A 25,428-nucleotide genomic window follows, 5' to 3' on the forward strand; every position below is an offset into this window, starting at 1 on the left:
TGCTCTTTAATTATTAAGTGATCTCTGAATGAATGTCCGGTTCTAACAATTAAAAACAAATATTTACTGTTAATAAACGAGTCTGAAAATCGTGAAATTGTACAAAAATATATTTAAAATCTTAAAATCGCTTCAAACTTGCTGAACATATAAAACATTAATTCATCAATCTGATCATACTCAATCAATACAGAAAACTTAACTTCACATCAAGAAAAATTTGGCGAAATTGGTTTCAAAAACATTGAAAATCCCACTATAAAATTAGTTACACAAATAATGTTCACCTATACAGTAGAGTGTTCACCCAAGGTTATCCAGCTTGAAGTTGTTTCGGGAAGGATTGCCAAATGTGTTTGTCATCCATATTTCGTTTTAGTCTCCACAATTCCTTGATCTAGTGATTCGTATTGAGTAGGGTTGCTAGGCTTAGGTTTACTCTGTCAGCATACTCCGAATGTCGTCTTGGAGCTGGTCTTCTGCAACAGAAACTAGTTGATATTTTCATCATTACTTTTACAACTGATTGTGACATGTAATATAATCGCAGTTAAAGTTAGCGAACTTAACCCTCCTATATCAGACTTACTGTTTTGCATAATGAGCTCCATATCCTTAGTGTTAAGTATATTCTCAATGTTGGTGTAAGCCTGGATGTTTGGTGGAGCTTGGGCCACGATGTGATGCTGGGAGGTAGTGAAGATGTCCCGGAGCTTGTCCACCAACTCTCGTGTGACGTACACCAGGGCCGGATAACATCTGGACAGCAGTGTCATTGCATACAAGTGTGGCAAATATTGTTAATGTGTATGGTATGGAGTTTAGACCTTCCAAGCAGGTCTGCGACCTTCCTTCGGTCGACTTATGTGGATATTCAAGCACGAGGGAGTCGCCTTAAGGCCATTAAACGCTTACGACAAGGTGTCCAATTATTTGACTCTAACTGACAGTTAAAAGTGGTGTAATTATTTAACTCTTACCGTTTGTTCTCATTGACCTCCTCGAGCCAGAGTAGTATGTGAGACAACAGGGTTTTGTAAGTTTCGTTAAGATACGTGTCTGAGAAAACTGGGTGAATGGATTTAATGACCCAGTTGGCTTTCCCCCCTGTTGGAGATTTAATCGTTAGGAGAGATATTTAACTATTGTCGCAAGATTATTTTCTATTCGGGCCTCACCCCATTGTCAATAACAAGCCGGCACCAACGGCTTTACTATTAACGTCTGTTCAAGGGTCTTTTCAGGAATTATAGTGCTTGGCATTGATTTAACACACTTATAATGAGCACTCAGTCTGCAACTGAATAACGTTTCTGTTAACTCACTTATAATGATGATGAACTCCTTGACTCGGAACAACTTGTTTTTTATTCCCAACAAATGACAGTTCACCGCTGCAAGTAAGAATGGTCCGCTCCAGTCTGATAAGATCTTCTTGAGGTATTTTACTAGGGAACTTGCTAATACCTGAAGTAATTGTGTTATAAGTATGAGTAACTAAATTGCGAATTAGGAGATAACGAAGAATATTACGAAACCATAAGCCAAATTTCGAAACTGGAGAATAACAATTCTTGGTTTACTCGTATGCACGCCATCAGTTTTTACAAAACATTTCAAAACGGATGCACATTTTAGTTTAGGGGTGTAAAGTGTTAACCCTTACTTTAATACAAACTACGTATACTTGTGGCTGAGACCTGAGTGACAGTTGAGTAGAAAACTGAAAAATAAACGTAACAAACCTCTAATGTTCCCTGAACGACAGTATCAAGGTCCTCAGCTGGATCCAAATTGGCAGGCACTGAGCTGTAAAGTGCTAGAAGACTGTTAAACATTATCAGACTCAATTCTGAGATACCTCTGCGAGGAAGATGAGGGGGATTATAATTTGTAAAGCAAAAATATCAAAGTTTAATATTGTAATTGGATTATATTCAGTTGACCATCCGAGAAAACCCAAAAAATTTTTTAAATTTTACCTTACATTCACACAATCTTTTATTAGCTAGATTAATACAAACCATCGTTGATCTACGTTCTATGCTGAATATTGTTGGTTACGCCTTTAAAGTCTGCAGGTCGAGATATCTTAGTTAATTGAATTGTTAATATAATTTTATGTTTTAAGTTTATATATGTAGATTGTAGATATATATTTATATTTCACTCCCAGCTACCCAACAGAGGCACATATTAGGTGCGGTAAAAAAATCGAAATTATGCGGTACCGCACCCGACTATAAAGGTAAAATGTGCGGTAAGGTGCGGTAAATTTTTACCAATTATGCGGCAAATGTGCGACAATTTTTTGAAATTTGTGCGGGAATTGTGCGGTTTTCTTTTGCATTTTCTGAAGGACTTTGGAAATTCTAAACGTATAACCGCCGCTCTTATCAAAAATAGGTCTGTTTATGTGTTACTGAGGGTGTAGTTCTTTACTAAGACCATGATTGAACCTATATTGAGATTTAGTTATCTGAGAACAGTGACTTGATCTGGTAGAGATCAGGAGACAGTTATTTGAAGACGCCTCTTGATAGAGTCGATTAGATCCCATGCGTGATCGCAAATATGTGACACGCTTGTTGGCATTGATCGTCAGTACTTGTAAACCATTTGATCCAAGATCCATTAAGCCCACTATAAAGCCAACGCTACAACGAATAGAGCTCATTACCCGATAAAAAGGGCTGCAGGTATGATCGAAGTACGGTAACGACGAGGGTTGCATAACGGTTTGGGTCACGGTCCCGAAAGGGCCTGGGTCACGGTCCCGAAAGGGCCTGGGTCACGTGGTAACCGGGTCACGTGGCCCAGGCATGAGTTCCAAAAGGGCCTGGGTCACGGTCCCGAAAGGGCCTGGGTCAGGGTCCCGAAAGGGCCTGGGTCACGTGGTAACTGGGTCACGTGGCCTAGGTATGAGTTCCAAAAGGGCCTGGGTCACGGTCCCGAAAGGGCCTGAGTCACGGTCCAAAAAGGGCCCGACTTTTAACATATTTTGGTTTTTACACTCGAAAATCTTAACGCGAAAATTTCAAAATTACGCGAAATTACGCGGAAAATGCTAGATTATGCGGAAATATGCAGAAAATTACAAAATGTGCGGAAGTGTGCGGAAAACAATAAATTATGCGGAAATGTGCGGAAAACGGTAAATTGTGCGATCCCGCACCCATCGCACCTAATATGTGCCTCTGCTACCCAAGGGCATTAAAGTTTTTATTGCGGTACGCTACCAGCCCAAATTTTTTAGTCATGCTTGCCGCAGCTACTTAAATTTCTTTGCAACTATTGTTTTTCGATAAACTCGTACCTAAAGTCATCGTCTCTCCTTCTTCGTGATCATCGGAACTATGATATTCCCCATAGACCTGTACCTCTGATATCATGACCTTCTCTCCTTCCCTGGTCTGTAGAAACCTAATCCTATCTCCCACCATCTCCTCCGACAGAGCACAGACTTTACAATAGGATCTGGCACCACATCCGCCACAAGATTTGGTGCGGGATATTCGGGAACAGCTTCTCCGCAGTCCTTCAAAGAGTCCGGATCATGCTGATACCCAACACTGACTTGCAGTCCCCTGAGTCGTGTCCAGGTTGCCCGCGCAGGGTACAAGATTCTCTTTGCACCAGGATTCCCACCGCTGGAGGACTAGGTCCACTCTGGAAACTGTGACCATCCTGTTGTAGAACACGTCCAGCCATTGAGGATCGCCTACTGGTGCGTTATCCAGTGAGTGAACGAAGGTATTGGGGTTGTTATCATAGGCGAAGTATGGTTCTGAGTATTGGATTGATGACATTGCAGCCGAGTCGGGCACTAAGAAAGTACCAGTCTCATCCTCCGTCTCATCCTCCCCCTCTGCCGCTGGCATTGCTGACAAACCTGGGGAGGATATTAGAGTAGGGAGGGTGAGCTTCACTGCTTCTGGGTCAGTTTGGGTTCGTTGTGGCTATCCACTTAAAAGACTTAACTGAGACATAGAAAAGGACTGATTGACTAACGAACGAGAATTGACAAGCCTGGAATTCAAATTCTATGTTGACAGTTCAAAATATCCTAATTTACCCGTAAACAAGAAGATAACTACAACTCCGTAAAGCACCGTAGAATTCATGATGAGTCCAGATGCAAAATAATGATTTTAACAAAGTTTTCACTTGACTGATAAACGAAATTAACTGCTGAGAGATATCAATAACTGTTTGTTTGGTCGTCTCAGATCCCTCTTATAAACAAACAGCCTGACCACGTGTGACGCAGCTTGCGTCATACTCAAATTCAATGTTTTTATTCATAGTTCTGAGCAGGTCGCCATGACAATATTGACGTTGCCATGTCAACATTGACGTTGTGTTCACAGGTCGTGAACCTAGTAGAGTGAAGTAAAGAAACACGTGTAACGTCACTTGATCCGGTTAAGTCACGTGATTTTGAGCTTCTTGTTGATTGGTGGAACTTCCATTGTGCTGGGTGCTGAACCAAGGTTATTGTTGTCAGCTCTTCTAAACCTCATCAATACCACCTCACTGTTTATCTGTTTACTTGCTCCAATATTGGTAATTACAGGTGATATCATCCTTACTCTATTCTTCTATTGTTTGTCATGAGTATCATCATCATCATCATATCTGTGCTCGGTGCTGTATCAGGCTCAAACAGCGTGCATTTACATGAGCCTTAGGCTTTCTAACAAAGCTCTGGTCTTTAGCTTTGGAGTGTACGTTTAAATCCTTAAATTCGTTACAAATAATATATATATCAGGAATTCAAACAAATTTATTTGGGTTTTCTCGGATGTGTTTGGGGCTGCCGCTGCATACATAAATCAATGATATCAAACAAAATTGAATAAATTCCATTGAACAATTGTACCAGTGTTCCTTACCTGTCTCTTTTGACTTGGATAGTAATTTGTTCTCGAATGAAGTTCCCATATTTCAGTTTTATCTGAACTGTCTTTTCCTCCGCCATCTCTGCAAACATTGTCCTGAGAAATGGAAAATATGTAAATTTTTAATAAATAATTAAAAAAGATATTGGTTGTATTAACGTATTTAATTAACATAAATGAGAAATCCACGGAAATTGAGGAGTCTTACTGTTAAATTCAATTCTCATAGTAAACCTAAAATCTGGATTGGGCCATTGTAGATTGTCGATGTAAGCCTTGAAAGAAGACAGCTGTTGATTGAGTAACCGCACACTTTTACACTGGTAGTCGTCATTGCTGTAATATGGAGCAAATATAGAGTTGTCATAACGATTTGCAGAACTAAATTTATGCTTGCTTCCATCAGTTTAGATTGGGTGGCACAGAATACGCTCGAATCAATATTCACGGGGACGTATAACGTGTATCCCCAATGATTAATTATCTTACAGTGTCATTACATGTTTCCGTTGTTCTGTACGCTCACCTGTTTTGTTTTTGTTCGGAGATAACCCAGGTCTCCTTGTAGAGGTACTCGTCTGTTTGGGCCATTATCTGGTTAGCTTCTTGTTCTATGTGTGTCAGCACATGCACCTGCAACAATGCGCGCGTTACTGTTAGATTAAGCTAATCTGTGTATATATTATATCTCAAAACTACGAACATTTTCAGCGCGAATATTTTCGTCAAAATCCGAACTTGGACGAAACGTTCCGTATCGAAACTTTTTCGCGGTAAAAAATATCCGCGACGAAATTTTGTGGAAATGTGGAATGTGATTAAATTTAGTAGTTAAGGTACATAATAACGCATACGGCAGTCGGCAAAGGATCATTCGTGTCAGTGAAAGCAGGATTAATGAACGAATAGTGTGACATTGGGTTCTCAACCATGGAAATTTAGAAGTCCCTACATGTTGTTCTTTCTGGCTCCATGTGCTAGTTAGGGGTCTGAGGTATCCGAAAAATCATGTTTTGAGTACCCAAAGTGTTCTGGGTGCCAGGAATGAGGTTATTAAAGCGGCGAAAATGACCGATTTTGGACTATTTATGAGCTTTTTTGCCCATTTTCATGAAATAAAGAATCAGGAAAGCTGCTCTAGATGATTGAAATGGTTGATACCAATGAGGATACACCCAACACACATAAATATTCGTGATATATGTGATTTTAATGAGAAAAATATGATCTCAGGGCCCATTTTATACCAAAATTTGCCAAAACCACTCGCACTTGTCAAAGCTTCCTCATTTTAGACACATTTAATGATTATTATGGTATCTAACTTATGGTGGATCTGATAGGAGTATGTCTTAGCTTCATTTTAAGCCATCAATAAGCATGCTGGTGTGTATGAAAGTACTTTTATACTCCCGTGGCCGTCCATTGATATAGTCTGGGCCATGCGCGCGCGCGCGCGCGCGCGCTTTTACAAACATGAATTTTCTCCCTCAGTATCTATCTAAAGCTTTTAAAGACATGATTTGAATGCTATCCTACTCAGCACATGCGTGCTACAGGATGGTGAAAGAATTTCTATAAAAAATCATTAAATGTGGAAGATATGAGGTCATTATATGTGTGTGCGCGCGCGCGCGCGCGCGCGCTTTTACAAACTTGATATCCTCAGTTCTTTCACATATACTGAGATTTTGTTTCAAACTTAATTGACTCTGAACCGAAATTGCCAGAGGAAACAGATAGTGTAACTCAGAAAGACCACAAATGTATAGTTTGTGAGATATTGAGATTATACTCCAAATAATTTACAATGATGTCACACCAGAAAACCTCTATTTTTGGTATATTTAACCTCATATCTCGAACGCGCAGTACTGGATTGAGCTAAACTTGGTCAGGTTTTGTGGCCCTGACTATCCTCGATCATATGGAACAGGAATAAAACTGTTTATATGTTCTATCTTAATTATATTAGGAACTTAGTTCTGAAAAGTGAGAATGTCATTAATACTGCTTTCACTGGTGTATCATGTAACAACTTTTTGGCCTTTTGTTTATTACATAATCTATTTCAACCTTGAAGCAAAAAGAACAAATAGATAACTCACCAGGAAAGCCTTGTGGAGACTTTCTTTGTGGAAAACTCCAAAATCTAAGTAGGGAACATTAGTGCAGAACTTGTTGAGGATACCGTAGAGATCAAACACCTGTAGTAGTGGAGGGACACCCTGCATGAGTCGTGTCATGCTCTGCAGTTTAACTGACAAACAAACAGAGGGACTGAGGGACTCAGGGACTGAAGGACTTACAACTTACCGACTGACTGTACAGAAAGGCAAACAGACTGTACAGAAAGGCAAACAGACTAACAGAAAGATGAACAGAAACAAAATGACACAAAAACACACACTGACACACACCAAATCTACCTTAGTCGGTAATATTATGGGGGGTCTAATTTGGTCCTTTTCGGGCCAAAGAACCATATTTATAACAGTCCATATTTTGACCCCCCATAATTTAACCCCCCGAGTCAAATTTTGGTGTTCCTTTTGGTAAATCAGTCATAATATGCGTTTAATGTACAAGTTGAAGATAAAAACTTGCGACTAGCACGCATCTTCTGGAACCCTAAGCTTCATAAGAACCCTTACAAGGCGAGGTTCATTGCAGGTGCCCGTTTTTGCGTTACGAAACAACTTAACGTCCAAGTTAACTGTTGTCTGAAACTTTTGAGGAAATACTTTAAGAAATACTGCGAGGCAATCTACAACAACAGCGGTATAAACATGTTTTGGAGCATAGATTCCTCAAGTGAATTCCTTGAAGCTATCAAAAATAGCGATGTTTATAATATACAAGTATATGATTTTACTACTCTTTATACCAGATTAGACTTGATTGAAGTAGAGAATATGATTAATGAAGTTGTTGATTTAATATTTTCAGACCGTAATAGATATATTTGTATTTCTAAAAGAGACAGTAATACATGTTTCTTTTCCAATAAAACCTATGATTCTCATGCCTGCTTTAGTCAAGATGACCTAAAAGAGGCTGTTAAATTTATTATTTATAACACTTATGTCGTCTTCGGTGGGATTGTATTCATACAAACCAAGGGTATTCCTATGGGTGGAAATTCAAGTTCCCCTATAGCTGATCTCACTGTTGGCAAAAAGGAATTTAATTATATGAAACGTTTACTTCAGGAAAAGAAAATGGGATTAGCAAAGATATTATCCAATAATAAACGATATGTTGACGATTTATCTATTATTAACTACCTTTACTTTCATCAATTGATTAAAGATATTTATCCTAATTCATTGGAGATGGAGCGAGCTGGTTCCAATAATAAAATCATTAACTACCTTGATTTAAATATTAATATTTCCACAGAAGGACTAGAAATATCAGTGTATAACAAAACCGATGATTTTAATTTTCATGTTGTATCCCTTACATTTCCTCACAGTAACATCCCAACCGAGGTTGGCTACAACGTTTTTTCAAGTCAAGTTCTTAGATATGGTAATGTTTGCACTAGATTGGATATCTTTACCTCCCATATTCACAAAATATTCAAAATTCTAATTGATAGAGGATATAGCCGTGATAGACTGATTAAAGGCATTAAACGTTGTCTGAGGAAATATGATAACGTTTTCAGGAAGTTCGGTATTCTAGATGACCATAACATTATTAAAGAACTCCCCTAATATCTTTTGATTTATTGAAACACGGGTACTAACTCTGCTAAACTGAACAAATTCTGAAACTTAGGTGAATAAGTGTACAAGTACAACGTGCTAAACCGAAGTTCAGACTGACCAGTGAAAATGGGCGAGCGTACCAAGTGTCATTTAAATTAGAAGTTTTAGTCAGTGATTTATTATTGAAGCTTGTAATTACAATATCTAATGCTCCTATAAATACTTTAATTAATTGTTTGTTCCGTTATTCTTTTTCCTTCCTCTTTTCCTTGTCATCCCCTTTAGTTTTAAGATTCTTGCTATAAATGGCTACAGCTAACACTATTAATGCTAAGTACCAAACAACAAGTGGGAGGTGGATCGTTGGTATACCATTAAATCGATTTAACACCGCAATTCCAGTCGCAAGCCTGGGACCACTACTAGCATAGTCACAACATCTACAAAGCTGCCATATAGCCTGACTGACAATTTTCTCGACTGACTGACAATGTTTCTTCTTTTTCCCCATTTAGAATACAAAGATTAGTACATTTTAGCTTATGATTAATATTATATTTTTACCTATAGTTTACCTAGATTTCTTTCATTCACATCCAGAATTATGCTTACGTTATTGTTTGCTGAATTGAAGCTAGTTCTGGTTCAAAAAGTCCGATTTGTCTACTATTCCCCATCTTTTCAATTTGAGGGGTTAACTAGGAACAATTTCAATTTAAATTTCAGATTAGCAACTTCAGATGAATCGGATATCTAACGAAAAAATATTTGATCTCGGGCCAAAGAACCATATTTATAACATTAACAGTCCATATTTTTAGCACCCATAATTCCCCCCCCCCCCCCCCTATAATATAACCGACTAAGGTATACAGACAAACAAACCTGTTCGCAGGCAGGTAGGTATCCAACCAGCTCAGCTAGGTCATGGCTGTATAGACCAAAGAGGGTCTCACACAATTCTCGTATCTGTGTTTCTGATATGTCTTTGTACTCACTGATCAGTGAGTTTGTTAACATTTCCGTTTAGGATAAATTTCAAAAAATGGAAATCTGACAACATGGAAATGTAGTTAATTAATAGAAATGGAAATGGAAATGTAGTTAATTATAATAGTCCATCGAAAGTCTTACCTCATAAGATTACCGCAGAAGAATGTGATAAAGTTATCAATGAACATGAGGAACTTGTAGGTGATGTTCATTAGGTTACAAAGCACTTTAGACTGCATTTCCTGTGATAGTCCTTTAAACTTGAACTTCTCGAGCCCCTGTATGAACAGTGGGTATGTAACAATGGTATGTAACAATGGTATGTAACAATGGTATGTAACAATGGTATGTAACAATGGTATGTAACAATGGTATGTAACAATGGTATGTAACAATGGTATGTAACAATGGTATGTAACAATGGTATGTAACAATGGTATGTAACAATGGTATGTAACAATGGTATGTAACAATTGTATGTAACAATGGTATGTAACAATGGTATGTAACAATGGTATGTAACAGTGTAACAGTGGGTATGTAACAATTTAGCTTGAATGTTGTTCAATTCAGTGATTCAATCTCCAAAAATGGGTGTAAAATTCGAAATCGTCAATGACATCTTCCATTCCAGGAAATTGGATCTTTAACAATTGTACGTCAGCTAAACTAGCCCCTATCTTTATAAACACGAACAATGATATATATATATGATCCATTAAACCAACCATTTCTGCAAGGTGTCTGGGGGCGATGTTCTTCTCGTACTCGTGAACCATGCTCTTCTCTATTACCTTTATCATCAGCATCCCCAGTTCCCCTACTTCGTTTTCTTTGTTCAAATCCTATGATGTTTCGAATGAAATTGCCATTATTATGTAAGTTAATTATAGTTCATGTAGTATCCGGATAGGAACATTATTTATTCAGAATCGCACTTTTGTGATGTTAAGAGTTCAAAATTTCTGATAATTCCGTATACCAGCTAATAACTATAAACATTAATAATAATATATAAAAATTATTATTATTAATTATAGTTGTTCATTATTTTACTAGTGTTACAAAGCAAATACGTATTAAACTCGATTTGAGATAACGTGATCTTTCATCCTAGAGACAATTGAACAGAAATCTTCCTCCAGGACCTAATAAATAAACAGTAAATGCTAGTCTACAAGCCACTAACTTTGGAAAGTTGTTGTAGTAGTAGACTGTAGCCAAACAGTTGATTCTCCCGGAGATTGTAGGGAAATTTCAGAAAGATCAGCTCCATACTCAGTTTAATGTATTCAAACAATCTGGAAGATTATGAAAAACTCAATTTCGTCTGGCATATATAGTATCGATATTATAGATGTGGCCTAAATATATCTCATGCTTTTCAATTTTTCGCAGGGCAATTTGCCCTTAAGCTCGACGAAACATCTTCTTAAAACAAATAAAACCTTTCCATTGATTTCTCTTTAATGTCATGCTGACTTTTTCTCAATGTAGCCCTCGATATTCTGAAAGGATAATTTAATAACTTGGATTTATCCTTACTTCTAAATTAAGCTTTTTTTGATAACAGTTTTAAGTTTTGTTAATAGTTTGGGCTATGTAGTATGTCACTAGTTTGTACTGACTGTTCCATGATTTGCAGGAGATGTTGGTAACAGTTTTAAGTATTGTTAATAGTTTGGGCTATGTCACTAGTTTGTACTGACTGTTCCATGATTTGCAGGAGATGCTGGTAGTCCACATAGTAACCATCTTCAACCTTCCTCGTCAAACAGTCCAACATTGTAGTGTAGTACAAACCGTTGCTGATATCTGTTATATTGGACTTTTAAACTCAGAAAACTTGTTCATTTCAAGGAGAAAGGTGCTGTTCAAAAGTTTGGCATTTCACAAAATATGTTCATATTTCATATGCATTATGTACTAAAAAAGTTGAAGAAAGTAACAGCTCCTGGTAATAAAGGATAATTGGTTAACTCACCGTATCTATCTTTATACTCCAGAAGAAGCGCCTCGTGGGCTTTATGTAGTCGGCCGTCAGCTACCGGTCTCTCCAAATCCTGAAGGGGTGTTTAATTTACACCACGTGATGTCAACAGTGGTTCAATGTTGCTTTTTTATTGATGTACGTATAGTTTTGCTAAAATTATAAACTTCATATTTTAATCCCTACCAGTAACTTTCAGACTTGTTTCAACTTCCACCCCACGGTCTCAAATACATATTACATAAGCACTATATTTCGATATCCTAATGTGCCTTTATCTCTATACCTCTATCATTGAGTAAAAGTACTATCCCTCATTTTTATCAGATATCCCTGGTACCTTCTACGTTCTATTTGTGGTTATTTATGAATTTGTATTACTTTTTACGTCCATTATCCTAAAAAGATCAGTAAAGTGTTTCTGGGGAACACAGCAAATCATTATAGACCGCTGATGGATAGAAATACATGATGAGTCAGGCCTTTTTCGGTTATCAAAAGTTGAAAAGTTCACTATAAAAAACAAAATAAAAATAAAGCGTTACATTAGACATTAACGCGTTGCATCGGACAGTAGAAAATAGGGAGAAATAAGTGACTCACCATGTTGAGGTGTATCATAGAGTTGGTGATTTCTGTGAAGTATTTACTATGTCTACCCTGCACAGCGGTAATGTCTGTAGTTGGGAAGCACCTCCCATCTGAACCACCCAATGCGTCACTCCCCTCTGGCTGTGTTGCTGAGGGTAAGTGTGATCAGGATTTTCTGACTTTATTTATTCTAATGATGTCATCAATTCCCGTGCCGTCATCAACCTCCATGACGTCATCACACAAAATGACGCTATTACCGTAAAATTTTATCTGGATTTGGTTGAAGAAAAAAGTTAAGCTTACAAGATGAGGATCTGGACCGATCATCTGTCTCGTGGGTCTGTTTGGTTAGCAGAAATATCTGTCGTACCCACTTCTCCTTCTCATCGTTAGTGGGAGCGTAGAAATATATCTCTTCTCCTGGAGACAGAAATTTCTCAAACACAAGGAATTGTTTTGTTTGGTTGTCCATACTTTTACAGAGTTATAGCCTACACTACAATAAAATTGTTCGTGTATTTGTCTAAGAGAGTCAAAAGTAAACATGTTTTGCTGCGTCGCCGGTTAGCTTTTATAAGCTGTAACAAAGCATTAGCAGATTTTACGACCAATGAGCAACTGACCCTCCTGGAATAGTGTGAACCCATACAACTCATCCAGCTGTTCTCGCTCGCCCTGGTTATCATTGGTCCAGTTCATGACGTCATAGTCGGTTAGGGTGTGGATAATCCGTATCACGCTGCCATCCTTCCCGATCTCTTGTAACCCGTGATCCTCCAATCTGTGAAGTGATCACGTGATGAGAGCCAAAAAGCTGTGTTTATTCGCAGGATTATCCAGTTTTCAAACTTTGAGTTGAAACTGTAGACACCATTCTAGATATAATATATTGGATTTGTTTTCATAATTTGTATTTACCCTGTTCCTTTGTAAAGAACAAAGAAACTTTTCCTCTCCCCTTTCCAGTGCCCGCTCTTTGCGCTCACAGTCAACCAGCCAAGCATCTTTATCTTTTCACTGAATGTCACCTGTTCAATGGTACCCTTTCTAACTGATTTATTAGAAAGATTGCAACATTCTCATAGAAAGCTGATATTATGTGCTTACAAAACAGTTGCCCTAAATTGAAAAATGTTAATATTATATGCTATAATTGATATATGTGCTATAATATGTGCTATAATTGTGCCCCATACCTCGTATTTATATTCAAGTAACACGCTAACGTCGTCATGGTGGAACGTTTCCGCCTTCATCAACTCCCTTTTCCAGGGCATCTGCCCACTTTTATGTCTTATGTTAAGTTTGATCCTCTTCGAGGCTATCGGTTTTCCTAAAACGTACCAGAAGTCATAATTTGGTAGGTTCAATCGTACAGGGAAAGCTGTGCCTGCCCCTTAATGCCCCTTTTGGATTTTATATACGTCAGAAGATTTGCCAGGGTAATCTATATCTGTTTGGTAACTTAGCTATGACTGTGTGAATTGTAGTTATGACTCTCACTCAGGTTATTGTCAAATGTTAAGATAAGAGTGTGGTTTCAACCCATACTTTGTCGATAACATTGCCTCAGTTAATTTGCGATAATTACCGATATATCCAGGATAGGGGACTTACGAGTGCCAAAATATAGTCCATCTTTAAGTTTCTTGAGCTTGACCGAAAGCACTGGGGCCGGTCTCCTTGTGGTAAAGTTATACTCGTTTTCGAATTGAATCTTACCATCCTTGCCCAACAGCTTGATATCCGAACTGAGCAAGTGATTTATGGTTTTGCGATTAGATCGGGTAGATTTTCAGTGATTATAAGCAATGTTGAGAGATATCATTAAAAAATAAATCTTTTCAGAAGAATTATAGATTTATGTTTAATTAATAATCGTTTAAATAGGAAGAATTATTCATTGTATTTTGTTAGCAGTCTGACCATTCTTTGCAACATTCATAATTTATACCTTTTCTTTTTATTAGAACCGCTACATTTTGCTGTGCAGTTGAATTCGCTAGAAGTGTGGTGTTCCCGTCCTTGTAAAACTTCAACCTGCCAAATCTGAAAAAGTAGGTCGATGAAACCACCAAAACATACATTCAAAAATGTAATCTGTAATTTAACCCATATAAAATTGATAAAAAAGTTTCTCCCTGAAACAGATTTAGAATTGATCTAGGAAACAAAAATAAAACGTTAGGTACAATATGTATCAAATATTACTGAGAGTTTGACTCTGAATTGATTGTCACTGAGGGCTGCAGCGGTTGGTCGCTCCATGGTACCACTGAGGGACCTGATGGCGCCGTGAGCTCTACTGCTCTTAGGTGTGTGGTGAGGTGAAGGGTACTTGGTGGTCCCTGTTGATCCTACAGGGGGTTGTAAGTTACTGTTGATCCTACAGGGGGTTTGTAAGTTACTGTTGATCCTACAGGGGTTTGTAAGTTACTGTTGATCCTACAGGGGGTTGGTAAGTTACTGTTGATCCTACAGGGGGTTTGTAAGTTACTGTTGATCCTACAGGGGTTTGTAAGTTACTGTTGATCCTACAGGGGGTTGGTAAGTTACTGTTGATCCTACAGGGGGTTTGTAAGTTACTGGCTATATCTGCACATTTTAAAACCATTTCTTTATTTCTGTTTGGTTGAATAATTTTCATTAAATTGATCTGGATCTGATACATGTAAATTTGTAATGATCTTTCTAATTTCTAATTTCTAATTCATTTCTAATTTCTAATTAATTTCTAATTAATTTCTAATTTCTAATTAATTTCTAATTTCTAATTAATTTCTAATTTCACTACAGCAAAATTCAGAATACCCCACCTCCTAATATTTGAAATAGATCTAGAACTAAATCTTAAAGTCGGTTCCAGGGTTAGCTAACCTGCTTGGACTCTCTCTTTAAATAACCGCAGATTCTCCTCTTCTTCTTTTAAAGCCTTATCAGCGTCCTCCTCGTTCATATAAGAATCTACTGATGATCTTCTTTGGTTTAGTAACATCGCTTTGTCCCTGATATTGAGAGAAATAAATGGATTGATTATTAACATTAATAAGTAATGGATTGTGAAACTGCAGATTTGCAGACTTTGAGTCTGAATATCTTTTATGTATCACAACCCTTGCTGTTCATATCATGCATAAATTTCAAATGTAAAATTTGACTCCGAAGAACTGGAGGGCGGAAGCAACTTGAGACAAATATTGTTAGAAAGTGAACTCTAGCCGAGTCTCTAAAATAACCTGTCATCAATCTCAGCTCTGAGCCGGACAATCTGAGCCTCAAGACTGTTCAGCCTGCTGTGATTGTAGATAAGCTTGTGTCTTTGGGTCCCTACTTGGAGCAGCTTCTGCAGCAGCTCTAGATAATAGTCCATTGACAACTCCTGGAGATATGATGGATATCTTAAAGTATATTGTACTGTGTATACATTGTACTGTGTATACATTACTTGTACTGTGTATACATTACTTACATATCAAAGTATTGTGAATATATCAACTTTAATGTTCAGCTAATCATGGGTTTATTGCCAGCTTGCAGGGTTATATCTTTTGGATTTCGTAGTTGCATAAAAGTTGGAGCGCTTCATTCCATAATAATAGTATGATGTTAATTGTGCAATCAATGTCTCATGTAATCATTCTTCACATGACTGATTCAATGCTGAAGTTTCATCACAAGAAAATATTGCAATATCAAAGCGAGCTAAGATAATCCTACTGAGGTGTTGTTTTTCTTACCCTAGTGGGTGCGGTTGTGAACTGAATGCCCCTAAAAACAACATCGCACACCTCATCCTTTATCTTATTGTCCTTGTGTTCTTGTTTGCAGAAGTTGTCTATGAACGACTTGGTAATTGAGGTGAGGGATTCCAAGGTGAAACCGTTAACACGTCCACCAGGACTGCGGTGAGATGGTCAAGTGGGGGGGGGGGGGGGGGGGGGGGTCAAGTTAGTGGCTGACAATTCCAAGGTTAGTGGCTAACAATTACAAGGTTTCTATAATTAATCCAACATTAGTACCAGGACTGCGTTGAGATGGTCAAGTTAGTGGCTAACAATTCCAAGGTTTCTATAATTAATCCAACATTAGTACCAGGACTGCGGTGAGATGGTCAAGTTAGTGGCTAACAATTCCAAGGTTTCTATAATTAATCCAACATTAGTACCAGGACTGCGGTGAGATGGTCAAGTTAGTGGCTAACAATTCCAAGGTTTCTATAATTAATCCAACATTAGTACCAGGACTGCGGTGAGATGGTCAAGTTAGTGGCTAACAATTCCAAGGTTTCTATAATTAATCCAACATTAGTACCAGGACTGCGGTGAGATGGTCAAGTTAGTGGCTAACAATTCCAAGGTTTCTATAATTAATCCAACATTAGTACCAGGACTGCGGTGAGATGGTCAAGTTAGTGGCTAACAATTCCAAGGTTTCTATAATTAATCCAACATTAGTACCAGGACTGCGGTGAGATGGTCAAGTTAGTGGCTAACAATTCCAAGGTTTCTATAATTAATCCAACATTAGTACCAGGACTGCGGTGAGATGGTCAAGTTAGTGGCTAACAATTCCAAGGTTTCTATAATTAATCCAACATTAGTACCAGGACTGCGGTGAGATGGTCAAGTTAGTGGCTAACAATTCCAAGGTTTCTATAATTAATCCAACATTAGTACCAGGACTGCGGTGAGATGGTCAAGTTAGTGGCTAACAATTCCAAGGTTTCTATAATTAATCCAACATTAGTACCAGGACTGCGGTGAGATGGTCAAGTTAGTGGCTAACAATTCCAAGGTTTCTATAATTAATCCAACATTAGTACCAGGACTGCGGTGAGATGGTCAAGTTAGTGGCTAACAATTCCAAGGTTTCTATAATTAATCCAACATTAGTACCAGGACTGCGTTGAGATGGTCAAGTTAGTGGCTAACAATTCCAAGGTTTCTATAATTAATCCAACATTAGTACCAGGACTGCGGTGAGATGGTCAAGTTAGTGGCTAACAATTCCAAGGTTTCTATAATTAATCCAACATTAGTACCAGGACTGCGGTGAGATGGTCAAGTTAGTGGCTAACAATTCCAAGGTTTCTATAATTAATCCAACATTAGTACCAGGACTGCGGTGAGATGGTCAAGTTAGTGGCTAACAATTCCAAGGTTTCTATAATTAATCCAACATTAGTACCACTATGATACTAACAGATATCCTAACGACCATTCTAAAGACGACCTCCAAAGTTCAATTATTATAACATGATGCAAATTTGGTGATATAGAATACTCAACATTTATTAATATTATTCAAATATACATATCAATATTAAAATAAATTAAATATTTGACTTCACGTAAACAGTCCATCGTATGAGACGTCATACCTGTCGTTGACTAGCCGATAAGCGTGACCAAGAGAAGATATGTCCCAGTCTGAAGTCTTGCCCGTTGTAGTCCCGCCACCGTTCGTTGGTGTGATCTGTAGGAGAAAAATAATAATTGGTTTGAATAAATCATGTGATAAACGAGCTAGGTCATGTGACAGCAGTGTGAGATTATATTATATGGGACATGTTGTTTAGTCTTAGCTACTTCAAGATAGATAACAAATCGAAAGAGAATTAATCGCTATTTTTAAACCTGACAGTAGAGCCAGAGTATAGCTAAATCCTGCGGGTCGTAGTCCTTGTCAGGGGTAACATACCGCTTTCTGATGTACAGCTGTGATCATTGTTTGGTTTTGTTAAAGCGGTTATGGGAGTTAATAAACAAGATCTTTTTAAAGATCGTCCATAAATTTAAACGTTGGATGAAGTCATTAACTTAATTAAATGTTAACTTGATCTTGCCATCAAGCAGCTTTCACTCACTAGCATTATTGAACACCTAACTAGGTAAGTTGTCTCCTTCAATCTTATAAGCACAGTCATCGGTCATATGCCTCACCTCAGTCGAATTAAAACACGAGATGACGATATCGAGCAGATGAAATGCACTGACCTCAGTGTTCCAGCGGTTATCTCTGCCAGGCTTCCCCGGTGGAACTGGGAACTTCATCTCCAGCTGGGTCTTGCAGTTAAAAGCTACCTGCTCCATACTCTCACAGTTAAGGCGCTTATCCCTGACCAATAGTTCGATTTATTAAAACTGTGACATAATATGTATAGATGTGCAATGTGCATTCTGGTGGGGAGATGAGGTGTACTATTTTAACACATTACAGCAATTTATAACCGGCCCACCGATTTGACATGTATCTTTAAACGATTTCACCATCTCAGTTTAAATTTTTTTAAATCAATTTTTACTCTACGGCACGTGATTATATTACGATTTGACCATCTAAACTGATATGAACGTTAAGTACTGACCTAGGTTCCATAAGCTCGTTGTTGAAAAGAGGCTGGGAGATAGGACAAGCAACACAGCGTGCCATGAAGCTGTACGCGTGCTCCTTATTCATGTCCTCTACAAACTGTTCCGTTTCCTGTTCGATGACGTCCCGGCGCCTCAACTCATGTCGCCTGTAAATAGTGGTAAAGTGGTAAAGTGGTAAAGTGGTGGTAAAATGGTTGTTAGGTTCGAGTGTAGGTATTGGTTGGATTTCAATCATGGATAGTGGATACGGATACAAAATTCTCTGCAATGAAGTACGCCCAGTTCCACTTGAAAAAGGCTAGTATCGGTGAACATGTTATTTATAACTAACATTAACAATTGATTACCTGCTGATACCAGTACCACTGCTTGTTACACTGCAGGAATTCCCGGTCGTGGTGGAGATATCCTCGGTGGAGACATCGTCTGAGTTAGTATCTGAACCGGAGTCTGATTCTCCTCCAGACATCATCTTTACAGAGTGTTTCTGTTGGGTAGCAGCTGGTGTGGATTATGGCTACCTGGTAGCAGGCTGTTGTTTATTTAAGATTCTAGGTTAGTTTTTACTGAAGAATGTCTTTAACGTTGACGCGGATGTTGAGATTCAATTTGTTGTAGAGTTCCCTTTCCGCCGCTTGTGATCAAGATAAAATTGAACTAAAAAGCAGAGTGACTATACAATGTATACAATGTATAGGCAATGTTGGATGTATCACCTGGAGTTAGAGAGCACAGTACAGTTCAAATGAAAGTATTCTGTCCCAGTGCGTCATCAAACTTTCTCCCTAGAATACAGTCAATGGTAAATACTTAAATACAAATCTGTGTAAAATTGACATAATGACCTCTTATTAGGCGGTCCCAGTTTTAGATTATACAATATAAATGTGGGACATCCAGTCTTAATTAAAAACTAACACTGGTTCTCACTACGAGTATTTTCTACTTGATTCTGTATGTTCGAATGGAAATTACAGAAACTGAAACCAGATCATAAAATTGTTTGCTATAATTGCTAATTGCTCCCACAAAAAATACACGGCACAGAAAGAGTACTGCTCACGGACAATCCGACAAAGAGACGGACAAAGACGGACAAATACGGACAAAGAGTGATGCTCTACAACCTCAGGTTTAAAAACCTTCAAACATAACTTACAGACCTGAACAGCATCATTTCCAAATGCTTATAATATCTAGATGAAAGACATGCCGTAACATAAAAGTTATGCAACAATCACAATGTCTGATATCCTGCAGAACTTAACTATTAGTAGTTGGGGTAGTGAAATCCGTGCTAGGTAATAGTTAGGATTGGTAGCGACGAGTCACGTGGTCACACAGTGTGTAATGATTGGCTGGTGGGTCTGGGTGAAGCATGTTATTTGATATTCTCCCTCCCTCCTTCTCCCTCCCTCCTCGGTCTGCTGTGCAGAGTAGGCGGATCTCTTCTAAACTTATATTTGGTGCATTTTGGACTGCTCATTTTTTGGATTTATGCAAGAATGAGTGGGATTTTGGGAAGATTATGGAATCATAAACTAGAACCGAAAGAAATTTGTTCAAAACCTAGGTGATATGCGATTATCATTTTCAACAATATATATAATAGAAATAAAGACTGCTACATTGCCAGTGACTGTGAGACAAACATTATGAAAGTAACTAAATCGGCTTAGGACTACATTTGAGTGCAACTGAAGAAAATTGTGTTAAAAATAAGAGATGTATATCTCTAAACAACTGAATCATCGAACCATACAATATTCGTCGTTTTTATGTAAGCCAAAGAGAATGAGACCAGCTTTGTTTTAAAAAGTTTAACGGAGATGTAAGGATTTAGGGAGGGGTTAAGCGGGGGGGTGATGGTGGCGAGGTGACCACTGACCCTGGACATGAAAAAGTGGCGATAATTACATGTCAATATCAGCGCAGGTATCAAAGATAAGTAAGTCAGCTTTATCGAAGATCTATTGAGCTGTTGGATCATCTGTCTGCTAATTTCACAGAGCAGCAGAAACTCACTTGCGACTTAATGAAACGTACTGCGCCACAGAAAGCTGTTGTACTGGGCTCAATGGGGAATTGGTTTGTTTCCTGTACTGAGGAAGTAGGGGCTCTACGACTTGCAGGATGAGAAGAAAACCTTCTTTCTTGACACGAAATCGGTGATAAAAATCGACGGATCTTTACCGATTGTGGAAATTCGACATTATATAGCGTCATCTAGCGTCATCTAGCGTGAAGTGACGCTAGATGACGCTATATGTCGAATGTCAACAATCGGTAAAGGTCCAAATAGACGTCATCGTATGCCTCTAGTGGGTTCAATTGGTCTCTTAATGAGGGAGGCCTGCTCTGAATAACTCTAGATTCTCCCCGCTGCTGTTGTCGGTCTAACAAGTCACTGTTATAGTCATCCATTATTCAAGTTTACTAAAGTTAAATCGGGAGCAAACAAAACAGACAAACGGATTTCAATCAGAAACGAATTACAGCAACTTCGCAAACATTGGATCATGGATTACCTCCTGAGTCCTGATAGCTTTGTGCTAGCTTTGTGCTAGCTTTGTGCTACTTCTTACTTTTTAAAATTTATAATTATTTTGTGTTTTTATGCCCTCCATTTAATCTCTCAGCAGTTAATTTCCCCCAATTACCTCCTGATATTCATAATATTTTTATACAATACAATACAATACATCTAATTTTGCACTTAAAGTGTCAGTTCAGTGATACAATTTTGGTGAATGACGATTGGAGTTCACTTTGCGCATAAGTGGGAGGTCGCCCTATTGATTAAAGTGCGAGGTGTTTTCAGTTGGTAAATACGAATTTCGATTAAGTTCCAACTTGGTAATTGCCACTTTAATGTGGCACTTAAAATTCTTTCCTTTAAGGTCGTACTTTAAGCAAATTTGGGAAATACAGGTTATTTAAAAGAGCTTTGTTGAATACTGGGTTATCAAATCAAGAGATCAGTTAACAAGTCTGAGCCCGGCAGCTGACCTGTTGTCACTTTGTAATTGGGGCCCTGGCTTCAACCTCATCGGAGAAGACATCGTCATCTAAAGTAGTCATAGAAACTTGGAAATATGAACCCCACCCCCTTCCTCCCCCCTTTCCTCCCACTCCGCCTCCGCCTCCCCCTTGACCGTTCCTCCTCCCCCTCCCCCTTCCCCCCACATCTACCACATAATTTAGGTAATTACCCTCCGCTGACTGGTAGCTCCGAATGTGAACCATCCATTTAGAAGCCTACATTCAGACGGTTTCTTTGTGGAAGTAATCAATGTCTGAGTGCCTCAGAGTACTTACTGTCCTTTAACTTATTTACATTAAATAAAACTAGAACATAAAGCGGTTCGAACGTGGATGAAAGATCAAATTGAACGAAAATTATTCGACATGGTCTAACACAAGGTTAGAATCTCTAATGAAATGTGAAAGATCAAGTCATGTCTTCAACTGTCACGTCTTGATTACTGTAGTCACGTTTCAACTGAAGGGAAAATCAGCCCGATCATGCTTTGCTGTCAGAAATTTCAAATGCTTGTTGTAATGAACCTAGTAGTAGTACTCTACTTATGAGATTTACAAACAGAAGTCGGTCCAATCATACATCATAAATTCGTATTTCGTATAGAAATGAAGTCAACCCGAACATTTTGGTCACTGGTATATTCAGTACAGTTTGCACAGGGCGGTAGCTAAAATGATAAAATTTATCTCGGTGGGATGCCGGCTGAAACCTGACTTTGGTATTTGCAAGGCATAAACGGCCTCGAACATTTTTCCCAAATTAGATTCCCTAACTTAACTAGCAAAGTGGGAAAAAGGCCCACCAACGCCCACCAACAGCATTTAATGACGATAACGTCTAGACCAGATAGGTTGAAGTGTTTCCGGCCTCAAACTGGATTTTGTCCAAATTTTGACCAGCTCAGTACTTAAACGTCACTTCACTAGTAAAGGTGTTTGATGGTTATGCGGTCTAGACCAGGTAGGTAAAATGGTAGTAATGACCTGATAATAAAAGGTCTATAATATGTCCCCTCCCTTCCAATGTAGAACGAAAAGATATCTCACCCTTTTTGTCGTTACTCGCTGATTTATACGATTAAAATGTCCTCCCCTAGTGTATGAACTGGTAAGCGTTTTTTATTACTTTAAATTAAAAAAAACTTTTCAATTTAATTATTCCCACTATTTCAGATTGAGGTTGTTACAGTAACTGTGGTTGAAGACAGGGCCAGGAAGTTGGAGGAGAGAGTGGAGTTACTTAACAACAACTACGACACTTTGGAGACAGTCCTTCGTGCCGAGTGTGATAACAGGTATGAGGAGTTTTAAACTTGAAGGAAGAACTTGAATTAAAGTAGTGCCATTCGGTCAGGAAAAAGGGGGCAACATGAATGATGCTGCCCTGTCTTCTTCCTGGTATTTCGTTATCTTCAATTGAAAATCCAATTGAAAAACAAAAGTCCCAACTAATTTAGGAAATTTAGTCCTCATTACCATACTACCATTAATTAGTCCTGATTACTATACTATACTGTTTTGTTCTGCATAGGAAAAGTGATCTAAGCACGATACACGCTGAGATCGCAGTCAAACAAGACAAACTATCCCACGAGAAAGAGATGAACACTATTCGCAGCGAACTCTCAAGCTCTAACAATAATGTATATGAGGTATATGTGATGAGTTGTACCTTCATCAGTGATCAGTGATATTGTGACATTTTTTATATGATATTAAAGTGTTTCCTCCATTAGAATTGTCTGTGACGTGGTTGATGACAATCTTTGAAGTGATCTTATATTTATAATTATATGTAGATTGTGAGGGCGTTGTCGCCGTTTGTTTCAATGATATGGGTTTTCCCTCTGCAATTCATGGTGGGGATTGCAAAATATCTCGTCATGCTATTTTGTTAACAACATCCCGCCCTTTTTATTCTAAAACATCATAAAGGTCTACGACGTTGAGTTCGCGACGGTGCTACCCCCAATACATTTGTAATGAAAACATAATTTTTGAATCTATCAATGCCAAATTGAACGTCTAGTTTGTTAACTTTTTTGTTAGGTCGAAGAGAAGATGACAATTATTGAGGCTAATTGCGAGGAATCTTTGAAAAATCTGAGCGATCAGGTGGAAGCTATCCAAAACCAGGTACGTTTTATAACATCAGTGATTATTGATCACGTTCCAATATATATTAAAGTCACTATTACTCTTTTATAGGGGAAACCGTCTAGTCGTCGAAATAGATTAGAAGATTAGATTATTAAATTTTAGTAACCATATTTTTACAGTTGAAAGAGTTAACAGATTCAACAGTTGGAGATCAGATCGCCACTCTCATTGACGAAGTTGAAGGTGCCAAGGATCTTATCAATAAACTACAGAAATCCAAAACCCCGAATCACCAGTCTCCAAAACCAGCGGCCGGTCCGCCTTTAAAATCACCGGAAAACAGTCCCTCAATTCAGCCCAAATTACCGATAATTACACCTCCCAGCCCACCCAAACCTGCTGAAACACCTGATAATAACTCCGTAATACTTATTCCAGAGCAGCTTTAGAATTTTAAGCGAACTTCTTTATTCGATCAAGTAGATTGTATTTTGTAGATAATTTATTAATCATGAGGTAGGGTAGATCCTTGACAGATTTCGTAGAACTGAACATACGGCCAAGTATGTTTTTAATTATTAGAGCTACGTTTTTGACATCCGTTGTCATCGAAGGAAATAATTTTAGAGCCTCTAGATTGTTTGTAATCGATTTTTTCTTTTTAGTTTAATTTTTACTTTTAGCGAGCGGTCGCTGATCTGTATTCTTATTCAATGAATTTATACTAGTACTAGTACTATAGTGTTGTTACATCGTTAAAACTTATATTTATTTCAGTCACTGTCAGTTTATTAGTCACTACCAATTATTATGTATTATGACTAAACTTTTTTGTTGAAATTATTTCAACTTTAGTCTTAATAGCTTAATGTAGATGATAAGATTTTATTTCAGACTGTAAATATATATCGTGTGTAACATTATTGTAGTCCCAGCATGTTACTCATCATCAGATTTTATCAATGTGATTGTGCAATGTACAATGTACAAACCAATTTTATTTCAGATTCTGAAAAGAAATATATGTGCTCTTAATTTGCTATTATATATCGATACTCAAATAAAGTGTATTGAAAATACAGAGATTAAATTGTGTCAATGATAACGGAGCCTTTTAATCAAGTTGCAAAATGATATAAGAATAATAATATAGACGCAATAAGTAGTCCGCAGACTGGTGTACGAACTGTATTGGGTTGGGCTTCTTGGATGCTGACCAGTGACCCTGGCCTCTATTCTACAATTACGTGCTGCGCGCTCACAGGAACGCATGTTTGTGCGATAACGATATCATACTTTTCATTTTAAAATTTGAATCAATCACCGCGTTCAGCTAAAATTCATCTCCCGGTGTCTATAATCGCATTCCACGTAGCAGCATACACGAGCTAAAAATCGACGAGCCAACGCATAATATGCTGTCATATCAAGTTAATGATTAGTCACTATATGTTTACTGTATGTGATTTACTTTAACTCGTTCTGTATGTGGATCTAACGGATATAAAAACTCTGAAGCAAACATATCCGAACTATAGGCCTAAATTTTAAATATTTTCGAATATGGGAATGTCACGGGTGAAAAGTGGAATTAATTCGAAATCAGCGTCCAAGAATTGGTCCATTCATTGCAGATTTAAGCTGCCTTTTGATAGAATATCGGCATTAAAATCTGATTCATCATGCTCGGTCATATCACTTAATTATTCGAACTTCCG

The 25,428-nt window shown here is 38.0% G+C and overlaps 3 protein-coding genes across 6 annotated transcripts in view; 1 reads left to right on the top strand and 2 right to left on the bottom strand.

The window, feature by feature from the left end:
* LOC134822665 (putative leucine-rich repeat-containing protein DDB_G0290503) overlaps window positions 1-24,730 on the top strand; it is a 30,410-nt gene extending 5,680 nt beyond the window's left edge. The window contains exons 14-17 of one of the 2 annotated variants that reach the window (XM_063833855.1): window positions 22,784-22,905; window positions 23,142-23,262; window positions 23,660-23,746; window positions 23,890-24,730. In XM_063833855.1, the coding sequence (XP_063689925.1) occupies window positions 22,784-22,905; window positions 23,142-23,262; window positions 23,660-23,746; window positions 23,890-24,159 (600 nt within the window). In that variant the 3' untranslated portion in view covers window positions 24,160-24,730. The remainder of the gene's footprint in view (window positions 1-22,783; window positions 22,906-23,141; window positions 23,263-23,659; window positions 23,747-23,889) is intronic. The other variant, XM_063833856.1, reaches the window with a different exon arrangement.
* Window positions 1-25,428, bottom strand: part of LOC134822799 (protein ABHD13-like) — a 948,842-nt gene that overhangs the window by 620,694 nt on the left and 302,720 nt on the right. The window lies entirely within an intron of this gene.
* Window positions 6-19,071, bottom strand: LOC134822664 (uncharacterized). 3 transcript variants are annotated; one of them, XM_063833853.1, is made up of 32 exons: window positions 18,916-19,071; window positions 18,562-18,714; window positions 18,191-18,311; window positions 17,831-17,911; window positions 17,575-17,669; window positions 15,932-16,094; window positions 15,431-15,573; window positions 15,072-15,199; window positions 14,406-14,551; window positions 14,149-14,243; window positions 13,812-13,945; window positions 13,391-13,527; window positions 13,113-13,222; window positions 12,818-12,975; window positions 12,498-12,614; window positions 12,204-12,340; window positions 11,595-11,673; window positions 11,320-11,425; window positions 11,059-11,118; window positions 10,800-10,911; window positions 10,339-10,455; window positions 9,752-9,888; window positions 9,503-9,614; window positions 7,010-7,108; window positions 5,428-5,534; window positions 5,136-5,237; window positions 4,896-4,997; window positions 1,746-1,863; window positions 1,326-1,467; window positions 981-1,107; window positions 590-759; window positions 6-479 (listed from the first exon to the last, which is right to left on the bottom strand). In XM_063833853.1, the coding sequence occupies exons 1-32, from the start codon at window positions 19,038-19,040 to the stop codon at window positions 436-438; spliced, it is 3,777 nt and encodes a 1,258-aa protein (XP_063689923.1). In that variant the 5' UTR covers window positions 19,041-19,071; the 3' UTR covers window positions 6-435. The 3 variants fall into 3 exon arrangements, with proteins under 3 accessions (XP_063689923.1, XP_063689924.1, XP_063689922.1); XM_063833854.1 differs by having other exon boundaries at window positions 981-1,068; window positions 7,010-7,129; XM_063833852.1 differs by having other exon boundaries at window positions 7,010-7,129.

The sequence above is a fragment of the Bolinopsis microptera genome, chromosome 11 (assembly GCF_026151205.1).
Source record: "Bolinopsis microptera isolate Bmic1 chromosome 11, MBARI_Bmic_1.0, whole genome shotgun sequence".
NCBI classification, from domain to species: Eukaryota; Metazoa; Ctenophora; class Tentaculata; order Lobata; family Bolinopsidae; genus Bolinopsis; species Bolinopsis microptera.